At 37.7% G+C, this 20,378-nt stretch overlaps 1 protein-coding gene across 1 annotated transcript in view; it reads right to left on the reverse strand.

Annotated features, from left to right (window-relative positions):
* The window catches only part of SLC37A3 (solute carrier family 37 member 3), a 117,010-nt gene that overhangs the window by 17,043 nt on the left and 79,589 nt on the right, over nt 1-20,378 (reverse strand). Inside the window, exons 7-14 of the mRNA XM_058297469.2 lie at nt 15,512-15,657; nt 10,628-10,724; nt 8,192-8,276; nt 7,264-7,442; nt 4,899-5,040; nt 3,365-3,466; nt 2,738-2,785; nt 455-606 (exon numbers count right to left, since the gene is read on the reverse strand). Coding sequence (XP_058153452.1) covers nt 455-606; nt 2,738-2,785; nt 3,365-3,466; nt 4,899-5,040; nt 7,264-7,442; nt 8,192-8,276; nt 10,628-10,724; nt 15,512-15,657 — 951 coding nt within the window. The remainder of the gene's footprint in view (nt 1-454; nt 607-2,737; nt 2,786-3,364; nt 3,467-4,898; nt 5,041-7,263; nt 7,443-8,191; nt 8,277-10,627; nt 10,725-15,511; nt 15,658-20,378) is intronic.

Raw genomic sequence — 20,378 nt, forward strand, 5'->3', positions numbered from 1 at the left:
AAAATGACTCAGAGGTTGCAGGGTCTAGGATAATTTTTTGTGAGATCCATGTAAATAATGTGTGAACACGTATGTCTATGGTAGTGGAGATAATGGAGAAGGAAAGCAGTAGGGTTTGCATGCCAGGCAAGGATAATGAGAAGGATGTGTCTCATGTCTCGCCCCCATCACTATGACGTGAAAGTGCCAAGTTTAGGCTTGTAAAGGGGACTGGAGACATATGAGTTCTTAGCTTATTTTTAGACAGGAAGAATCTGGAAGTAACAAAACTGGAAAGAAGAAACTGAAAAATGTAGAGGAACATTCCATATTAGGCCGCACCAGCAGGACCTCAGAGGAGACTGATATAGTATACACAAGAGTGCCACCTACTGCAGCACAGTAGTCAGGTGTAAAATCTTCCACCTTTGAAGTCCTCAATACTGGAATTTCAACCCCTTTTCTATTTTCTCACCTGGCCCACTGCAGCTCCAATGCTCCCAGTTCCATCAACAATTCCTGTGACTGTGGCCAAAGCCTCACTGTTCCCTTGGACTAATTCTTGGCGACCCAGGTCCGCAGAAATAGCAGAGCTAATCATGTTAGAAGGTCCACCAATAAAAAATCCTAAAGTCATAAACAGAACAGTTTCTTATTAAAACACAAATCATAACACCATGGACTCTAATGAGTAAGGCAGACCATTACCCCAGTTTTAATCAGTATGGAGTGTTTTAATCAGTATGGAGAGAGAAGGAAAAAAATAACCAGTAAAAATAAAAACTCTCACAGATAGTATCACCCTCAAATTAATTAGCAGCCACATTTCTGAAATCTCTTCTTGAATTATGTGACATTCTATAGAACTCAAAGCTACAGAAAATAGTGAAATTTCATAGCCTTTTTCTAATCCTATGAAATACATTCACTAATAATTGATTACACTAGCTTGTCAAATTTACTTACAATTTTATTTACATCATATTTATTTAACGACCCCAATTCAACTAAACATATTGGGGAAAAAAGAGAGGAGGGAAAAATTATTTAAATAGTATAGGTAACTCTATCATTCCTCTTAGTGACTCTATCCAAGAATTAAGTGTGAATTGGCAGCTGTGAATCTGTTGTTTACACTTTGGAATCAGTTCCATTTGTCTCTCATAGCGTAAGCATATCAATGTATGATCTAAAGTTTCAAATACATATTTTTTTCAACAGCACAGCCCCTAACTGCACCCAACTATTTCATCTGGTGCTCAAATAAAGACATACTGATTAGTTCCAAAATAGGGGGAAAACCTAACTATACTGGACTTTTGAAAGATGCTGAATTGATTTCCAACATAGCATGGTCCTAAGACACTTTAGGAAGAAATTTTGACCATATAACATTCTTACCTTACACACTGGCTTTAGAACCTATCCTTTTTGTAACATGCAACACTAGCTTATCCAGAAGGGACCACAACAAACATTTCTACAGAACTAGCCAATAGTCTTATTTCAAGCAATATCTGATACAGCTGAGCCAAAATAAAAAACAAAAGTAATTAGGATATTCCTCAGAATTATTTTTGATGGGATCTGGTTCAATAGTACCCTGTTTCATATGATGAGGATGTCTGGAAAGGAAGTTAGCCAGAGGTGCAAAATCTTGGCAGCATGTGCCCTTTATATTTGTGTATGAGAAGTGTGTACAACAGCATGCTGAAAATTTATTTGCCTGTTGGTTTCTAGAGATGGTATATACAGTGATGTGAACATAATCAAGTCCTTATTTTAAATCAAAACTTTAAAAATTGAACAAAAGCTATGTATGTTAAAAAAAAATCACTGTAAACTGATAGTACAGTGAATGTTTTTCCTACACCTGAGATCAGTGTCAGCTCTGCTAGCCATAGGATAGTTTACTATCTTATCAATAATATCTACTGGCTCTAAGCGTATATTACATATAATAGCATATACCTGTACAAATCATATATAATTGTGCACTGTACTTACCCTAAACAAATAATACTAGAAATGTTATTTCGAATTTCTATCAAAACTATTAACTGAATGGCAATGAGTCAGAGTAGGAAAGACTTAAGACTAGAGTTCCAATTTTGTTTCAGTCACTAATTTGTTATGTGTCCTCAAGTAAGATGATTAATTCTTTTAGTCTTAGTTTCCATCTAAAAATGATGGAGTTGGACTAGATGATTAAAGTCTTCAAATCCTAAAAATTAGGATTCAATTATTCTGTTTATAGGAATATTGTTGATCTCACTAAAAATCACAAAAGGACTTTGTAAAGTCCCAGTACAAGCATTTAATATAGGAAAAATGACAAGCTATATGTCAAAAGGAATACTTAGAAAGGTGGATGACCTATATTTTTGCCCAGAACAACTTCCCCTAGGTTGACTAAAGCTATCATGAAGGTAGTGTTTCCTTTTCTTGTATGATAGAAATGACTCCTCAACCCTAGTGTCCTTACCAAAATTGTTTCAGAGCTTATTTCTTTCCTAAAAAATCAGAAGTTGGAGAAGCAATCAAAAATTTCAGAAAATCTGTCAATTAGGACTCTTTATATAATGCTAAGACTGAGGTACATAGTAACAGAGAAATACAAAGTGAAGATGGTGCCTTTCTTTTAGCTTTTGAGCTCTAATTAAGGTTTTAGAATTACTCAAATTGAAGGAGAAGAGTTTCTGTTATTCCTTTTTATTTAGAGAGTAATAGTACAGTGAAATTGAGCTATATACCATACCTGTAACAGCCATCAGAAGTGCATTAATGGACTTGTTGTTTGGAGAACCTGTGATAAAAGTCATAAAAATGCCACATTGACTTTAACAGCGTATTACATATGCCTCAACAGTTCAGTACACAAAGATCTGAATCTAAATGACCTCACAAATCACCCCCAGGGACTACAAAGAGACACGTCACTGCCTCTTCCAACTTTTATTTGTAATGTCTATCTCTTGCTGGGGCTCAAACTAATGAGACTTCTAAAAGATAAATAAAAACTCTACTCCCATCTCAGCAGTGTCTTAAGGAACATATACCAAACGTAATAATTATCATCTTTCCTCTTTTACTGTTTTATTGTCTATAATGCTGTCCCTCTGGAGCCTGCTCTCCAACAAAGCATATACACTCCCAAACAAGCTTTTAAACAAATAAACAAAGCAGAAGAGATGCCAGTTTCCTCCCCAACACAAATGAAACTATGCATGATAGTTTTACCAGCATTTATAGAACAAAACAAACGTACTATACCATGCCTTTGTAACTGGTCTCAAGGATCTCCCCAGGCTTGATCACTGACTCAGGGCAAATACATTATTTCTAAGCAGTCTGGAAAACAATATAATTGCAAAAGAATACTCACGACTATATCCAACAAGGGACACAACTGCCAGAAGCAAACTTAGAGTTAAAACTGGTGCTCTCTTTTGTAACATGTCAGAGATGAAGCCTTGCAAAGTTCCGCCTTCAGAAGCAAAGAGCACATTGCAATCAGAATCATTTATAATTTAGTTCAGTCACCTGAAACTTACTCACCATGTACCCTCTCTATTCTCACTATCAGAATTATAACAATGGTCTATCCAAAAAGATGGCTTGCTTTCCTAAAAGCTTCCTCCATTAATTTCTTTTGAGAGATTAGCTGACTGTTACATGACAGTTAATGGGAACAGGACACCACAAACACACACCAAAATAAGGAAAAAGGAAATACCCTCAAAACCATCTACTATTCTTGCTGTTTTTCCTCCTAAAAGAAGCTGTTAATGATTTTTTTTATTTTTCTGCTTTTTATTTTAAAAAATGATTAATTACGATTTGTGCCTCATAGGTTATTAATAATGGTCAATAAATATTCATTAAAATTAAATGTAACAATTATGCTTTGGTAATAACGACATCAGGATATTTAAATAGAGGTGATGTGAATTCCCTAAACACATAGTCACATTTAAATTCAGTCCCATTTTGAGTTCTAGGGGCTATGGAAATCTGGTACATCCTCATCAGACAGTAAGTACCTAGGCAATTTTAATTTTAGAGGACACAGTAAGTATAGTCAGGTCTAAAGTTGGCAACTTCACCTTTATCCCCGGATCTAAGAATAAGGGCAGACAAGGTCAAATACAGTAACAGTATCACTCTCTAAAGATAAACTGTTTGCCTTCAGGTGCTTGGGGCAGTTTAGTCTTACCACAATCCTAAATATAAATATTATAGGAAGTAAATCATGGTTTTGCCATAGCAATGTAAGTAAAACCAATTAAAATGCATTCTGTAAATCTGTCTTAATCAAAAATTTCTTATTTGTTTGTATATACTTCCAGCTATAGCACAAAGTCACTACCAAATCTGTTGCTTACAATGAAGAAATCACAAAATATCCACAGAAATGTGGATGTTACTTCTGTTACTTCTACCTCTATAATGTGACAATCTATACACTGAGTTATTATTTTCTCTTCTATGGCTTGGGGGTAGTAGGGGAAGGTGGGAGGTAGATAAAATGGACACATTCACATTCTAACTTTGATCTTTAGCACACAATTAGCTTTAGAGCTAAAATACTGCTGAAAGTATACAAAAGGGTTACATTTAGACTGACTACTGAGGGAAACATCCACTGCTTCCCAAGACAAAAGAACCTATCCATCAACAAAGGACTGAGAAAAAAAGAGTCCTATAAATCACAGGGTTGCTTTAGGACCCCTTTTGCTTTCTATGGACTTTTTTTGTTTTAAAAGAATTTGTTTACTGGTGGGGATAGCATAGGAAAATGTAAGTAATACAAAGTATTACTTACAAAGTAATAAAACTTTGATGCCAGATTCACAACCCAGTAAGAGATTACTAGAGACTAACTCTTTACTAAGGAAAAAGATGCATCACTGGCATACCTATAATTCCTCCTACATCGTACCAAATGGACAGCTTGTCAGCTTCAGCCTCCTTCCATCCAAAGTTATTACTCAGATAAAAGGGCAACCAGAAGAAGAAGGAGTAATTCACTAACTTCAAGCAGGCATAGGCAAGTGAATACTACAAAACATACAAAGAACAACAAAAAAACATTCAACAACCAATAAGAAATAAATAGCACAGCATGACCACAATTTTTAATGTAACTGAAAAGCAAAACAAAATAAGTAGTTTAGAGTGAATAATACCTGGTTTTAAAGATCAACATTCCCATTTGCTTGATTCTACCTAGTCCCCCTCTTCTCTTTATCCCTATTAGCGTCTAGAAAAGCATGTATAACAGGGCTTAAGAATAAAGAATACATGATTTTTTAAAAATTATTTCCAGTTTCTTCTCCTTTCAGTTCTCTGGTAGAAGCAAACCAGTGTTTTGAACCTATAAGGCAGGGCACATACTTTTATTGCTTTTTTCAGACAAAGATAAATGGTATTCATATCACTGAGATTAACATAGTTAAATAAATCCAGTAAATGTGAGCTTTTATTGCAAGTACCCAAACTGTTTTGGTTATTCTACTTCTAACAAAGTTAATATTATGAACAATTGTGAGCAATGACTAAACTATACAGTTTAAAGGACTAAGAAAAGCATCAACATTAAAACTTTCACATTTTAGTTTCCAAAAGCCAATATTTAGTGGAAAAGAAGAGTATTTTTGTGGGTTAAAAATGAAAGAATGTCATCATCATCAACCTTATGGCTCTCCTCTGGAGAAAACTGTTGTGGCTGCCTTAAGATGGTGGTGCAGCTAAGGCTTCTATATTCAACACATTATTGCCAGGAAATCCTGACATTTAGCATCAAAAGAAAAAAAAGGAGAGGAACAGAGGGACTGACTTCAAAGGGTGTCTGGCTAGTATATACTTATCCCAGGAGTGGTCAGTTATTCCCTTGGTATCACCTGTTTTAAAACAGTTTCCTTGCAGGGTAATAGCTACCCCCTAGAGAGCCAAATCATGATCTTGAGTGCTTTCTGTCCAGACATCCCGCTACCAAGGGAAAGGAATTAAGTTAACTAAATTTCCTTTACATCCCTGCCTATATTAGAAAACCATACCTTGTGAAATACTAAAAGAATAACAAGCATTCCATATTTAGTCACAACAAATTTAAGTTTTGGCTCATAAATTAAACTATTACCAGGAGAAGAATTTAATAATTTGTTTAATAATGCTAACCATTAGCATAAAAGCAGACCTAAAGGAACATGCATTTCCTTTATATTATGTATCATCTTTTGATTAGAGAATTGTGGAAACTGACATATATATTTTAATTCATACTTAACTACCTGCTTCAAATATTTGCTCTCTTAGTCTAGAGGTACAGGTAAGAAGGGAATGGATAAGTATGCAATATGATGACCCTGTGGATTTTGAATCCACATGGGAGATTACATTTATAAAGCACCGCTAGAAAAATAAATAAAATTTTAAAAAGGTGCTTTTTTCACAACACAATAACCCAGTGTTATAGACCCCAGGGAAGATAATATAATTTCTGTTCCATGGGAAGGGAAACTGAGACACAAGGATGGGTTGAGTGACTTACTCCAGGTCCCACAGTAAGTTAGGGGGTAAGCTGGAAACATAACCTAGGTCTCTTAACTTCCATTCTAGTGCTAGAGCTCCCGAAACATCAAGACAGAAAAACTGCAGCAGAAGGGATTTAGTTTAGACATTAGAAAGCTTTCCTGTCTGTAAAGGTTGTGGAAACACTGGAATGCATTACCAAGAAATACTGTGGAGTATTCTGTTCTGGACCTCTTAATAAAGGGGCTCGCCCTGAAATGATTCAAATGTAGGCAAATAAGGCAGGCTTTATGAATCATTTAAAACCCTTCTTGGTCTTTTTATAGTTGTATAATACCTCAACAGGCCAAAAACATGTATTTTAAAATATTAATTTTGCCCTCCTACTCAAACATTAGATTAGGGGCCAATAATTTAGGGCCCCTGGGCCAAGTCTGGCCATGTCCATTCATTAGTGTCTATGGCTTCTTTTGCTCTACAGAGTTGTTTAGTTGTGACAGAGACTGAAAATACTATCCAGTCCTTTAAATAAAAGGTTTGCCAACCCTTGCACTAGACATCAGATAAAATTCAAGTGGTGTCAATATAGAAAAAGTTGAGGGGTACTATACAAATACCTCTGAAATGTATTACTAAAATAAAGTATTAAAGAGAAACAAAATACTTTAAGATGCTTTATCTAAAGCAGGGTAAATATAAAGGGCTATAATATCTCACTGAGTGTAGCAAGCAAATTTAAATGGTCCTTACCGGTATAACTCCGGGAAGGCAACAAGCCTGATTAAAGCTTATTGCCCTGGCTTGAGTAATAGTACTGCCTTCTTGGATTGAATAATTAGGCTCATTTTCATCTTCATTTTCAGCACCATTAATTAATGGCTTGTGTGAGTCTTCATCACAATTTTCTTCTGCCTCAATACCTGGGAGACCTAAAACAAAAATAATAGTTATCATTTATAGAGTACCTACTATGTGCCTTGCATTACACTAAATGCTTTACATATATCATTATTTATGGATTGGGTGTCTTTTTTTGGGCAGGTGTATTATTTTTATTTCCACGTTACAGAAGAAGCAACTAAGGTTCAAAGATCAAGGTCAACTAAGGTGAATTAAGGTCACATAGCTAATGAGCAACAAACCCAAGGCTCTAATTCTACTGTATCTGGCTTCAGAGTAAAGCTTTTTCAGCTACATCACACTATATCCTTTATATAGAAAAGAAGTTAATTATACAGTAAAACTGAAATGTCTCTTTAATAATACTCAAAATAAAGAAGAATCATACTTCACTTTGCTTCTGTGGTTTGGCTTGAACATATTTTGCATTTAACCATAGATACGTATCAAAATGAATTAATTTTATGAAGGAGAAGAAATCCATCTCAAGAGGTGAAATTAGAAATATATCACGCTAATTTTTAGCCCGTGTCTCAATTATAAAAATCACTTACAAAAGAAGAGTTTTTCCTATATCTATAAAAGATATTCATCACCCTTCATGCCAGGAGTTATCCAAAATATCTACAGGACATGAAACAGCAATATTGCTCCCTTAATTCACTTGAAAGGAGCTCACAGTTTTCCTAGGAGAAAAGATATTCAGTTTCCTGGTCTCAGGCTACCCTTTGTCCATAATGATAAGAAGTTCTGAATAGAAGAGACAGCTTTTCCTCACCAATTTCTTCTGGTGATACCAAGAGTCCAAAGAAGATGATGATTCCACCAGCAAACTGCACAGATGCTGTCACCAGAAAGGCATACTAGAAGAAAGATGAAAAAGTCACATCTGGGAATATTCATTAAGTATCTACTGTAAAGGCACATATACATATGGGGAGCAGATGTGGCTCAAGCAGTTGAGTGCCTGCTTCCCACAAGGGAGGTACCCGGTTCAGTTCCCGGTGCCTCCTAAAAACAAAAAATGAACAATAAGCAAACATACTGAAACAAAAATAAAAACAAAAACAACTCAGGGGAATCTAATGTGGTTCAGTGGCTAAGCACCAGCTTCCCACATAGGCCGTCCTGGGATCAATCCTCAGCCAAGGACTCAAAAAAAAAAAAAAGGCACATGTGTGGGAGGTGGGAAGTAGGTTTGAAAAGGGAAATTGGAAAAGAAATGAGCACTGAATGTTTAAAATGTGCCATGCACTGTGCTAGGTGTTTTACTTGAGTTTTCTTATTTAAATTTTCTACAACACTATAGGGCTCAGAGAAGATAATCAAGGTTCCTTGAATACTAAATGGCACACTACTTTGTGAAATGAAAACTGACTCCAAAAATTGTTCTTTGCACCACAAGACCATCTCCCACAAAAGAGACAGTATCTGCCCTCAAAGATACTATATCCAGTTGAGGAAAGAAATCAATACGCAAAACAATAATAACACGAAATAATAATATAAGGCAGTACACAGCTCAATAAAGGAAAAAGTCTGGTCTTAAAAAGAAACATACATAGGAATTCAAAAGAAGGGAATGGCTAAAAGAGGATGAAGTAGTGAAGACAATATTTTAAGCAAGAGCTAAAAATCCTAGCGATTAAGCATCTTTCCTGGCACAACTTAAGCAAAGACACAAGCGGGAATGAGATAATGCCTTTGCACTGGCTGAAGCAGAGGGTTTCTGCTGGGGGATAACAGGAAATAAAACAGATTTGGAAAAGACTGAAATCAAGATTAAAGACTCAAAAAACCAGGTTGCACAGCTGAATTCTATTGGGTAGAGAATGAAGACTGAAGTAAGCGACAAAATTAAAGCAGTGTTCCTAAACATCAAACCTGTGAGTAGCTATAGAGTTAAGTGAAATTCCCATATGAATCAATTAGTACAATCTAGCTAAGAAACTAGGATTCTAGGCTAAGAAAACTAGGATTCAGGTGACCATGACTAAAGGAAGAACTTCCCACTGACCTTCACTAGACCAAAATTCCTTAAAAACCAAAAATTGGTAAATTTTTTAAAGATGCATAGCAAAAAACTCCATTCCCTCTCTTTCCCCTACCTGGCCAAACTCTCATTTCCCCAACATATAACCAATTATTTAATTCTTACTTTCTAGAGATTGCTTAGAAACATACAAACCAATAGATGTTCTTTAATTCCTATTTCATGTAAGTAGTATCATTCAGTACACATTGTTTTGCACTCTTGCTTTCTTACCTTAATGTATCTTTGAGATCTTGTCCTATCTATACACAGTGAGTTTCTCAATTCTCTGTCATAGATGTATGTTATTCCATTGAAAAAGTTTATCTCATAGCAGTGTGTTTAGTTATTTCCCTACAGACTGGCACTTGTTTTCAATCTTTTGCTATTAAAACGTTGACATAAAAACCCTGTAGATATACCATTTCGTACATGTTTAAGTATACATACCTGTGGAATTAATGCCTAAAAATGGAATTGCTTGGTCAGAGCAGGTATAATTTTGATAGACAATCCCATATTGACCCCTCTAGGAATAATCTGAAATAGGAAATGCCTGTTTGTTCACAACCACATAACCATGGCATGTTATCAAACTTTAGGATTTTTACCAATCTAACCAGTACACAGTGTAGTTTTTTTTTTTTATTGCATTTTTACCCCAACTAACATCTAAGCTCCATAAAGGCAGAGATTTTGTCTGTTTTAGCCTGTGCTACTCTCCAGTGCCACAGGGTTCATAGAGGGGCTTAATAAATATTTACTGAATGAATAAATAAGCTATAAGTAGAGTTAAATATTTTTTACATATATTTTAGAGTTATTTCTACTTTCTTTTCATAAACAATATATTAAAATCCTTTATCTTTCTTTCTGTGGGTTATTGGTCTTTTTCATATCAACTTGTGGATGTGCTTAGATTTTAAGGAGGTTATTATCTTTGCCACATGAGTTGCAACCACTTTTTCCCAGTGGCTATTTGTCTTTAAACTTTCCTATGATGTTCCTTCCATGAGTTTTTTTAATGTGGTTGAATTTACCAAAAATTAGTCTACCTTTAATAAAAGCATTGCCCCAACCAGATATAGCTCTAGGTGTTTTTAAATGACCACAATATTGTTTCCTAAAAAAAAAAAAAACAAAGACTAAACAAAATATACTCAAGAAAAAAAAAGGACTTACCTCATAACCATACTGCAGAACAGAGGAAGCAAGGCACGCTCCCAAAATATTACCCACTGAAGCACAGGCACTCCAAAGACCAAAAATAACTCCTCGTCTAAGACAGAGAACAGTATAAAAAAGAAGACAATAGAATCAGAAGGGATTTTGTGAGATGTTTCAAATACAGAAGAGCCAAAACAGTGAAGATTCACAATAAACAAATTCTATTTAAAGATTTTTTTTAAGTACAACAAAATGACAAAATGTCAGGTCTCTTTAAACTCTAATTTTTTAAATTATATAATATTATATGAAAGTTGAATTTGCAGCTAATTGAAAGACACTCAGAATAAAAAGAGGGAGAAAATATTTACACACCACTTATCTGATAAAAGACTTGTATAGAGATTATAAAAATTCTCAAAACTCAAGTATTAACAGGGGAGCGGATGTGGCTCAAGCAGTTGAGCACCTGCCTCCCACATAGGAGGTCCCAGGTTGGTTTCCGGTGCCTCCTAAAGAAAATAAACAAACAACAAGGAAACAACAAGCAAAACAATGACCAAAACAACAAGCCAACCAATGAGCAAAGAGAAAAGGGAGCCAACTCAGGGGAGCCAACTCAGGGGAGCCAACTCAGGGGAGGGGAGCCAATGTGGCTCAGTGGTTGAGCACTGGACTCCTGCATATGAGGTCCCAGGTTCAATCTCTGGTCCCAGGACCTCAAAAAAATAAAGAAAATTTTAAAACCCTCAATTTTAAGAAAACAGACAATTCAATTAAAAAATGGGGGTGAAGGGAAGCAGATGTGGCTCAACCGATAGAGTGTATGCCTACCATATAGGAGGTCCAGGCTTCAAACCCAGGGCCTCCTGGCCCATGTAGTGAGCCAGCCCATGCACAGTGCTGCCATGTGCAAGGAGTGCCATGCCAAGCAGGGGTGTCCCCCACGTAGGGAAGCCCTACATGCAAGGAGTGCGCACCACAAGGAAAGCCACCCTGCACGAAAAAAGCACAGCCCGCCCAGGAGTGGCGCCACACACATACAGAGATGACGCAGCAAGATGACGCAACAAAAAAGAGACACAGATTCCCGGTGCTGCCAAGAATGCAAGCAGATACAGAAGAATACACAGCAAATGAACATAAGAGAGCAAGTGACTGGGGGGGGGGGTGAGAAATAAAATAAATCTTTTTAAAAAGGGGGATGGGGAGAGAGGAGGCATGAATCTACAATTTTTCAAAATAAAAAGTTTTCTAAAATAAATGAACAAAAGACTTAGATACTTCTCTCTCACACACACGATACACATAAGCACATGAAAAGATGTTCAACATCATTAAATATTAGGGAAATACAAATTAAAACCACAATGAGATACCACTATAAACCTAAAAAATGATTAAAGTAAAAAAGACTGACCCATACCAAGTGACAGCAAGGATGGAGAGCAACTAGAACTTATACTCTACTAGTGGGAATATAAAATGATAAAATAACTTTGGGAGATATTGCCACTTTCTTTAATAAAAAAAAAAAAGCACCTACCAAATAACACAGCCATTTTACTCCTAGGTATTTACCCAGGAGAAATGAAAGCATATGTCCATACAAAGATTTGTACAAGAACGCTCATATAGCTTTATCTGTAACAGCCAAAAACAGGAAGAACCAAATGTCCATCAACAGGTGAACAAATAAACTGTGGTACAACGAAATACTAGTCAGCTACTAAATAGAATGAACTATTGACATAAACATGAATGAATCTCAAAATAATTATACTGAATCAAAGAAGCAAGAAAAAAAGAATTCACACTGTATGATTCCATTTATGGTTCACAGGAATAGCTACTGGGTCTAAGGCATTGGGCTATCAAGTCCACTTACTATTATTTATTTAGAAAAAAGTTTCTTATTTTCAAAAAAAAATTGGAATGGCTTTCTTGAATTTGATTTTTTTTCTTTGTGAATGAACCACATAAATAATAAGTGGTCAGATTGTTTAGTCATTGCTATCAAACACCTAGTGTCTCCAATTTATAAAAGCTTATATAGGAATTATCTCAAAATAACATGTCGAAACAACCGATTATTTATGAGTAACAGGACTTCAGATAGTTTTGTTTTTTTTTTAAAGATTTATTTATTTATTTAATTTCCCCCCCTCCCCTGGTTGTCTGTTCTTGGTGTCTATTTGCTGCGTCTTGTTTCTTTGTCCGCTTCTGTTGTCGTCAGCGGCACGGGAAGTGTGGGCGGCGCCATTCCTGGGCAGGCTGCTCTTTCTTTTCACGCTGGGCAGCTCTCCTTACGGGGCGCACTCCTTGCGCGTGGGGCTACCCCACGCGGGGGACACCCTTGCGTGGCACGGCACTCCTTGCGCGCATCAGCACTGCGCATGGCCAGCTCCACACGGGTCAAGGAGGCCCGGGGTTTGAACCGCGGACCTCCCATATGGTAGACGGACGCCCTAACCACTGGGCCAAAGTCCGTTTCCCTAGGACTTCAGATAGTTTTACCCTTCATTTGTTTTTGCTCCTTTATATTTTCAGGATTTTCTATAATAACCAAGTACAATCTGTATAACTTGTAAAAATAATTAACAGAAAAAAAATTACTTTAAAATTCTTTTTTTCTCCTTCCTCTACCCCTCCCCTGCCCTGCTGTTTCTGCTGTCTGTGTCCATTCGCTATATGATCTTCTGTATCTATTTCTATTTTTGTCTTCTCATCTTTCTCCTCTAGGATTCACCAGGATGCAGTCCTGGGGACCTCTGATGTGGACAGAGGTTCCCTGTCAATTGCGCCACCTCAGTTTCTGGTCTTTGCTGCACTTCACCTGTAGTCTCCCCTTCATCTCTCTTTTGTCGCGTCATCATCTTGCTGCATGACTCGCTTGCATGGGCACTGGTTCACCACACAGGCACTCGGCTTGCTGCGCAGGCACTGGAACACCATGCGGGCACCTGGCTCACCACACAGGCACTGGCTTGCTGCAGGGACACTAGTTAACCACAAGGGCACTCACGTGAGCAGTTGGCTCCCCGCACAGGTACTCGGATCACCGCATGGGCACGCAGCTTGACACACATGCACTCGGCTCACTACACAGGCAATTGGCTCGCCACATAGGCACTTGTGTGAGCACTCAGCTCACCGTGCAGGCAACTTGGCTCACCACGCAGGCATTGGCTTGCCACACAGGCACGCCTTCTCTTCTTTTTCACCAAGAGGCCCCAGGGATTGAACCCGGGTCCTCCCATATAGTGAGCGGAGGCCTTAACTCGTGAGCCACATCCACTTAAAATTCTTTTTTAATTTTTAAAGATTTATTTTTTATTTATTTCTTCCCCCCCCCGCCCAGTTGTCTGCTCTCTGTGTCCATTCACTGTGTGTTCTTCTGTGACCGCTTCTATCCTTATCAGCGACACCGGGAATCTGTGTTTCTTTTTGTTGTGTCATCCTGTTGAGTGAGCTCTCTGTGTGTATGACGCCATTCTTGGGTAGGCTGCACTTTCTTTTGCGCTGGGCAGCTGTCCTTACGGGGCACACTCCTTGCGCGTGGGTTCCCCTACGCAGGGGACACCCCAGTGTGGCACGGCACTCCTTGTGCACATCAGCACTGCGCATGGACCTGCTCTACATGGGTTAAGGAGGCCTGGGGTTTGAACTGTGGACCTGCCATGTGATAGACAGATGCCCCATCCATTGGGCCAAGTCCGCTTCTCCACTTAAAATTCTTAATAAGACAAACAGCACGAAAGGAGACAGCATCACCGGTTCAAGAAGAAAACTAGTGTCATAAATGCAATTCTGTTAAACTAGTTACACTAGAATTAAAATGAAATATAAATTACTAGGATGCTGAATTATAATCAGGGCATTCTTATTAAGTGGTGTTTATTCTAACCACAAGACATTTTATAGGTGAACTTCTGCAACTTAGCAGATCATTTGCAAGCAAGTATTATTACTTCCACTATAAAACTGGGAAAGCTGAGAAAATGAGTCAGAGCATTTACCGACCACCATGGAAGGTGTATAGTATCTCTGTTACATACACTGGCCCTGACATACAGGAGTAAATGAACTAAAAAAGAAGACAGAACCATAGATGAAAGAAAACTATTTCTGAAAACACATAAATAAATATTTATCTAGGAGAAATGATAATATGCAAATTAAATAATATACTTGAAATCAGAGTGTGAATAACAGCAATAAATAGCAAAGCAAATTCTTTTGACATGTCAACTTATTTATCATCCAGTAAATTTAGTATGACTCTTCTTTCTGGGTGGCCTGTTATGATATTTTAGTGGTTACCCATTCTTGCCCCATGGCACCACACATACCAAATCAACTACAACCGAGCAACTACTTGAAAGTTCAGGAAAAAAGTGCCCAAGATAAATATATTTACAGTCCTTGTTATGTGACATTAGGCATTAGGCAAGTCATATGGATACTTTATGGCTTCAGTATCCTTATCTCTAATATAAAAAGAGAAACTAGATCATTGAGTCTCAAAAAGCGAGTGGAAGGCAAAACCCACAGGAAGATATAAGGTAGGATGGCAAGTGGACTTTATGTTTTCTAAGGAGATGTGAAGTTAAAAAATGAAAACAAAAATTTTTTGAGATACAACTGCCTTGGCCCATACTCAAAAATCTGAATTTGGTTAAGAAAAAGGTATGAATGTGTTGCACTGGGTTAAATAATCTCTAAGACCCATACCATATCCAATGTACTTTGACTCAAAACCTCCTGTCATCGAACTATTCTAACTTTCTAAATGGACAGAAAACATGGATATTATCTAAAGGATCAAGTTAATTGACAAGTTTGAATAATCCGATATTAAATATTTAAATAGAAAAATTTTAAAAGGAGGAGGCTTACCCAGCTTTCCCAAACCAGTTGCCCATAACAGCAACTACACAGGGCCAACCTGTGGACTGTAGCAGACCATTCACAATCCACAGGCAGCAGTAAAACCACTTGTTGTAGAAATGCAGCCATTCTGTGAGGGTGCCAAAGACAAACACCTTAAAAAAGGAAATAAAAAGTGACATGTCACATCACAGAGATAGTTTTAGTATACTTTTAACTACAAACCCCTTATATTTCTGAGTAAAGAGACTTGGCGAATTCATTCAAGTATTTAGAATCTAAAGGACATATAGCCGACACTTAGATGCTCCTGCTCAAAGCCAACATTGAGTGAGATAACCACCAAATCACCACTGGCAAAGAGGGCAAAGTTGGCAAACAACATAAAAATCTAAGTTACATCATTTATGCTCATACCTCCAACTTGTACTTCAACTCTAAAAAGTTAATTCCTCATTTTTAGACCTAATTTTATACCTTTTTCTATTTCTTCTTCCTCAAAACTGTTTATAGGGTTAAGTACAAATCTTTAGTAGGATCACATCAGCAAAAGTATGGTCTTGAAAAACTAAAACTATCAACTAGATAATCTACTTAAAATAGAAAATCACCTATTACATTCTTATGGGAAATGGATATGGCTCAACTGATAGAGCATCTGCCTACCATACAGGATCCAGAGTTTGAACCCAGGGCCTCCTGGCCTGGGTGGTGAGCTGGCCCATAGGCAGTGCTGCCACGCACAAGGTATGCCGTGCCATGCAAGGGTATCCCCCCGGGTAGGGGAGCCCCACGCGCAAGGAGTATGCCCCACAAAGAGAGCCACACCACGTGAAAAAAGCACAGCCCACCCGGGAATGGCACCACACACGGAGAGCCAACGCAGCAAGATTGCACTACAAAAAGAAACACAGACTCCCAGTGCCGCTGAGAATACAAGCAACACAGAAGAACACATAGCAAATGGATACAAGAGAGCAGACTATTGGGGGACGGGGGGGGGGGGGAGTAGGGAGAGGAGGAGAGAGAAAAATATAAAATAAACCTTTTAAAAAAATTCTTATATTTGTACTTGATTTTCTAAGTGTAATTCCAAATCTTGTTTGGTTTCTGCTGAACACAGCTGCAATGTAAGATCATTTTACTCAAATTCAAGCTTCTTTGAAAATTCATATAAGCCCATTTCATACCTTGTAACAACACCATGCCCCAAAGATAAAAGACTAAAATGCATCTGGATTACATCATACATGCAATTTTAATCCACAGACTGAAGGTATTAAAATTATTCTCTGAACACCTGTACCCTGTTGGTGGGGATGTGGGGTCAGCTGCTGTGGAAAATGATTTGGCAGTTCCTCAAAAAGTTAAACATAGAATGACCCAGCAATTCTATTTCTATTTCCAAAAGAAGTGAAAACAGGGACTCAAAAAGATACTTGTATATACCAGGGTTCTTAATCGTTTCTGTTCCATGGACCCCTCTGCCAGTCAGGTGAAAACCAAAGACCCCTTTTTAGAATGTAGCAGCAGATAGTTTTATGACACTCAACATCGGCATATCTTAAATTAAATTTTAGGATTATTCAAAATTACATTTTACAACTTTCTCATAATTTCAATACCTGATAACCAAACACAGTTCAACATCTATTCAGTCATTTTCAGCAAACATTTAGAAATTCAAGTTTTCCCACAGTGTCACAAAACCATCTCCACCACTCTTAACAACCTTTTCGCAGGCAATTATCCACTACTCTCAGAACATGCTATATTAAAATAAAAATCAAGTCCACACTATACTGGATATTATTTAATAAATACATCACACCCACACCTAACATGTCCTCATAAGAACAATGTTTTCTTGAATTTTCATTTCCAGTTCATGGATATCCCCCTGAAATCTTTCCATGCACCCCTCTGTGGACCCCTTGTTAAGAACCCCTGTTGCACACCAATGTTCATAGAAACATTTACAAGAACCAAAAGGTAGAAACAATCTAAGTGTCCATCAACAGATAAATGGACAAACAAAATGTGGTATACACATAAAATGGAGTATTATTCAGCTGTAAAAAGGAATGAAGTTCTAATAATATAATAAATGCTATAGTATGCATAAACCTTGAAAACATTATGCTAAGTGAAATACATAAGACATGAAGGAACAAATAATGTCTGATTCCTCTTATATAACTATTCAGAATTAGGAAATTCACAGAGACAGAAAGCAATTTAGAGGTCACTAGAGGCTGTTGTTGATTCTGTGCATATGCTCTTAAAATGAAGCAGATTCATTTTAGTCTGAAAACTGGACACACTGTGTAAAGTGTGTAAAGAAGCTCTGCACTTCAGGTTTCTCCTCTGTAAAATGAGGATAGCAGTACTTGTCTCAAGGAACTCCTGTGAGGACTGAGTTTTATATATGAAAATTAAGTCAGAACAGAGCCAGGCTCATAATGAGTACTGCAACTACTAAATCAGTGTAAGTTAAATCTATCTAATTTTTGATCTGTTAAATAATTTAATAACATTCATCAAGTATCTGCTTTTTATCTGGCCATTTTGATAGAGTACATATTTTATTTGCAGATTTTTGGGGGAATATCTGGCATGGATTAAACAATAGTACAATACTGTATGATCCCACTAATATGACATTTAGGAATAAGCAAAAACATAAGGACAGAAAACTGGTCAGTGGTTGCCAGAGGCTGAGGGAAGTGGGACGGGTGGTAACATTCGTTTGTCAAAATTTAGAACTATGCATTAAAAAAAGTAAGTTTGCATATATAATATCTTACTCAACTTTTTTAAATGTAAAAAACAGAAACAAGGGAAGCGGACTTGGCCCAGTGGTTAGGGCGTCCGTCTACCACGCGGCAGGTCCGCAGTTCAAACCCCAGGCCTCCTTGACCCATGTGGAGCTGGCCCATGTGCAGTGCTGATGCGTGCAAGGAGTGCCCTGCCATGCAGGGGTGTCCCCCACGTAGGTGAGCCCCATGCACAAGGAGTGTGGCCCATAAGGATAGCCGCCCAGCGCGAAAGAAAGTGCAGCCTGCCCAGGAATGGTGCTGCACACACGGAGAGCTAACACAACAAGATGACACAACAAAAAGAAACACAGATTCCCATTCCGCTGACAACAGAAGCAGACAAAGAAGACGACGCAGCAAAGAGACACAGAGAACAGACAACTGGGGCGGGGGGGTGGGGGGGGAGAGAGAGAGAAATAAATAAATCTTTTTAAAAAAATGAAACAAAAGTATGTATATATGTTTAAAAGTGTACATATATTTGTGTGAGGGAGCAGGTCATAAATTAATCTCTAAAACTTCAAGGGAAAAAAAGTACTTTTCCCTGCATTCAAAGGGCAGACACTGAAAACAATAATAAACTAGGACCTAGTTTCCAAGCTTTTATTTAATCAATAAAAATTCCTTACTATTAAATACAAGCTGATAAGCAAATAAAGATGAATCAACTATGGATCTTGCCATATGTAGCACTTAATGTTCCAGGTATTGTTCCAAATGCCTTACATATATTAACTCATTTCATCCTCATTACAACCCTTGGAGGAGGCGATATGAATATACCCCTCCCTTTTTCTAATGAAGAAGGTGAAGCGCAGAGAAGTATCTTACCTAAGAAATGGAAGAATGATTGAAACCCAGGCAATTCAGTTCTAGGAAAGTTTGTGATCTTAACCTTTAGATTGTCCACTTTTAGGAAAAGAAAGACTAATACAGAAATAACTTATCTAAGTAGTAGACAATTTTTGAAAAAAGATTTATTTATTTATTTCTCTCCTCTCCCCCCCCCACCCCGGTTGTCTGTTCTCTGTGTCTATTTGCTGCATCTTCTTTGTCCGCTTCTGTTGTTGTCAGCAGCACGGGAATCTGTGTTTCTTTTTGTTGTGTCATCTTGTTGTGTAAGGTCTCTGTGTGTGCGGCACCATTCCTGGGCAGGCTGCACTTTCTTTCACGTTGGGCGGCTCCCTTATGGGGCGCACTCCTTGCACATGGGGCTCCCCTATGCGGGGGACACCCCTGCGTGGCAGGACACTCCTTGTGCGCATCAGCACTGCACATGGGCCAGCTCCACACAGGTCAAGGAGGCCCGGGGTTTGAACTGCGGACCTCCCATGTGGTAGACGGATGCCCTAACCACTGGGCCAAGTCCACTGCCAGTAGTAGATAATTTTAAGTGTCTTCAAAGAAATACAGTCAGAGGCATTCAGAAGAGGAATGATTATAAGGCATTATGAAAGAGGTGTCATTTGGCCAAGAACTTGGAAGGAAAGTTAAATTAGACTATGAAGAGGTGGAAAGAGAGCCCTTCAAGGCCAGAAGAACAGCAGGAACAAAGTACCAAAGAGAAAGGAGACAGGATATGTTAGCAGCACAGAAAATTATAGTAGAATTTGGCTAGAGCAAAGTGCAGAGACAAAATCGTAAAGATAGGCTGAATGCCATGCTAAGACGTTTTGACTGAACTCTGTGGTAACAGAGAGCAAAGGCAGGTACACAATCAGAATCATTCTTTTTTGAAAAGGCATTAAAGGGATTAGGAAATTCCAGTGAAGATTAATTTTACTATTCTATTCTATATAGAGAAGCTGGGGATTACTTAGATTCTAAAATACCTAACCCAAAAAAAAAAAAAGAAAAGTGCAACAAAATCCTACAGGATCTAAAAGGCAAATGCATAAAATGCAACGATAAATCAATGGTTTTGGACTCAAAGTACAAATGTATAATTTCTGAGAAGAGCTACATAAAGGTGGGGGGATGGAGGTGAACGGAACATAGCTTATGTAGTCACTGAAGTTGTTAATTCATATCAAAGAAAATATGATTATTATGGATTT

This window comes from Dasypus novemcinctus, chromosome 5 (genome assembly GCF_030445035.2).
Source record: "Dasypus novemcinctus isolate mDasNov1 chromosome 5, mDasNov1.1.hap2, whole genome shotgun sequence".
NCBI classification, from domain to species: domain Eukaryota; kingdom Metazoa; phylum Chordata; class Mammalia; order Cingulata; family Dasypodidae; genus Dasypus; species Dasypus novemcinctus.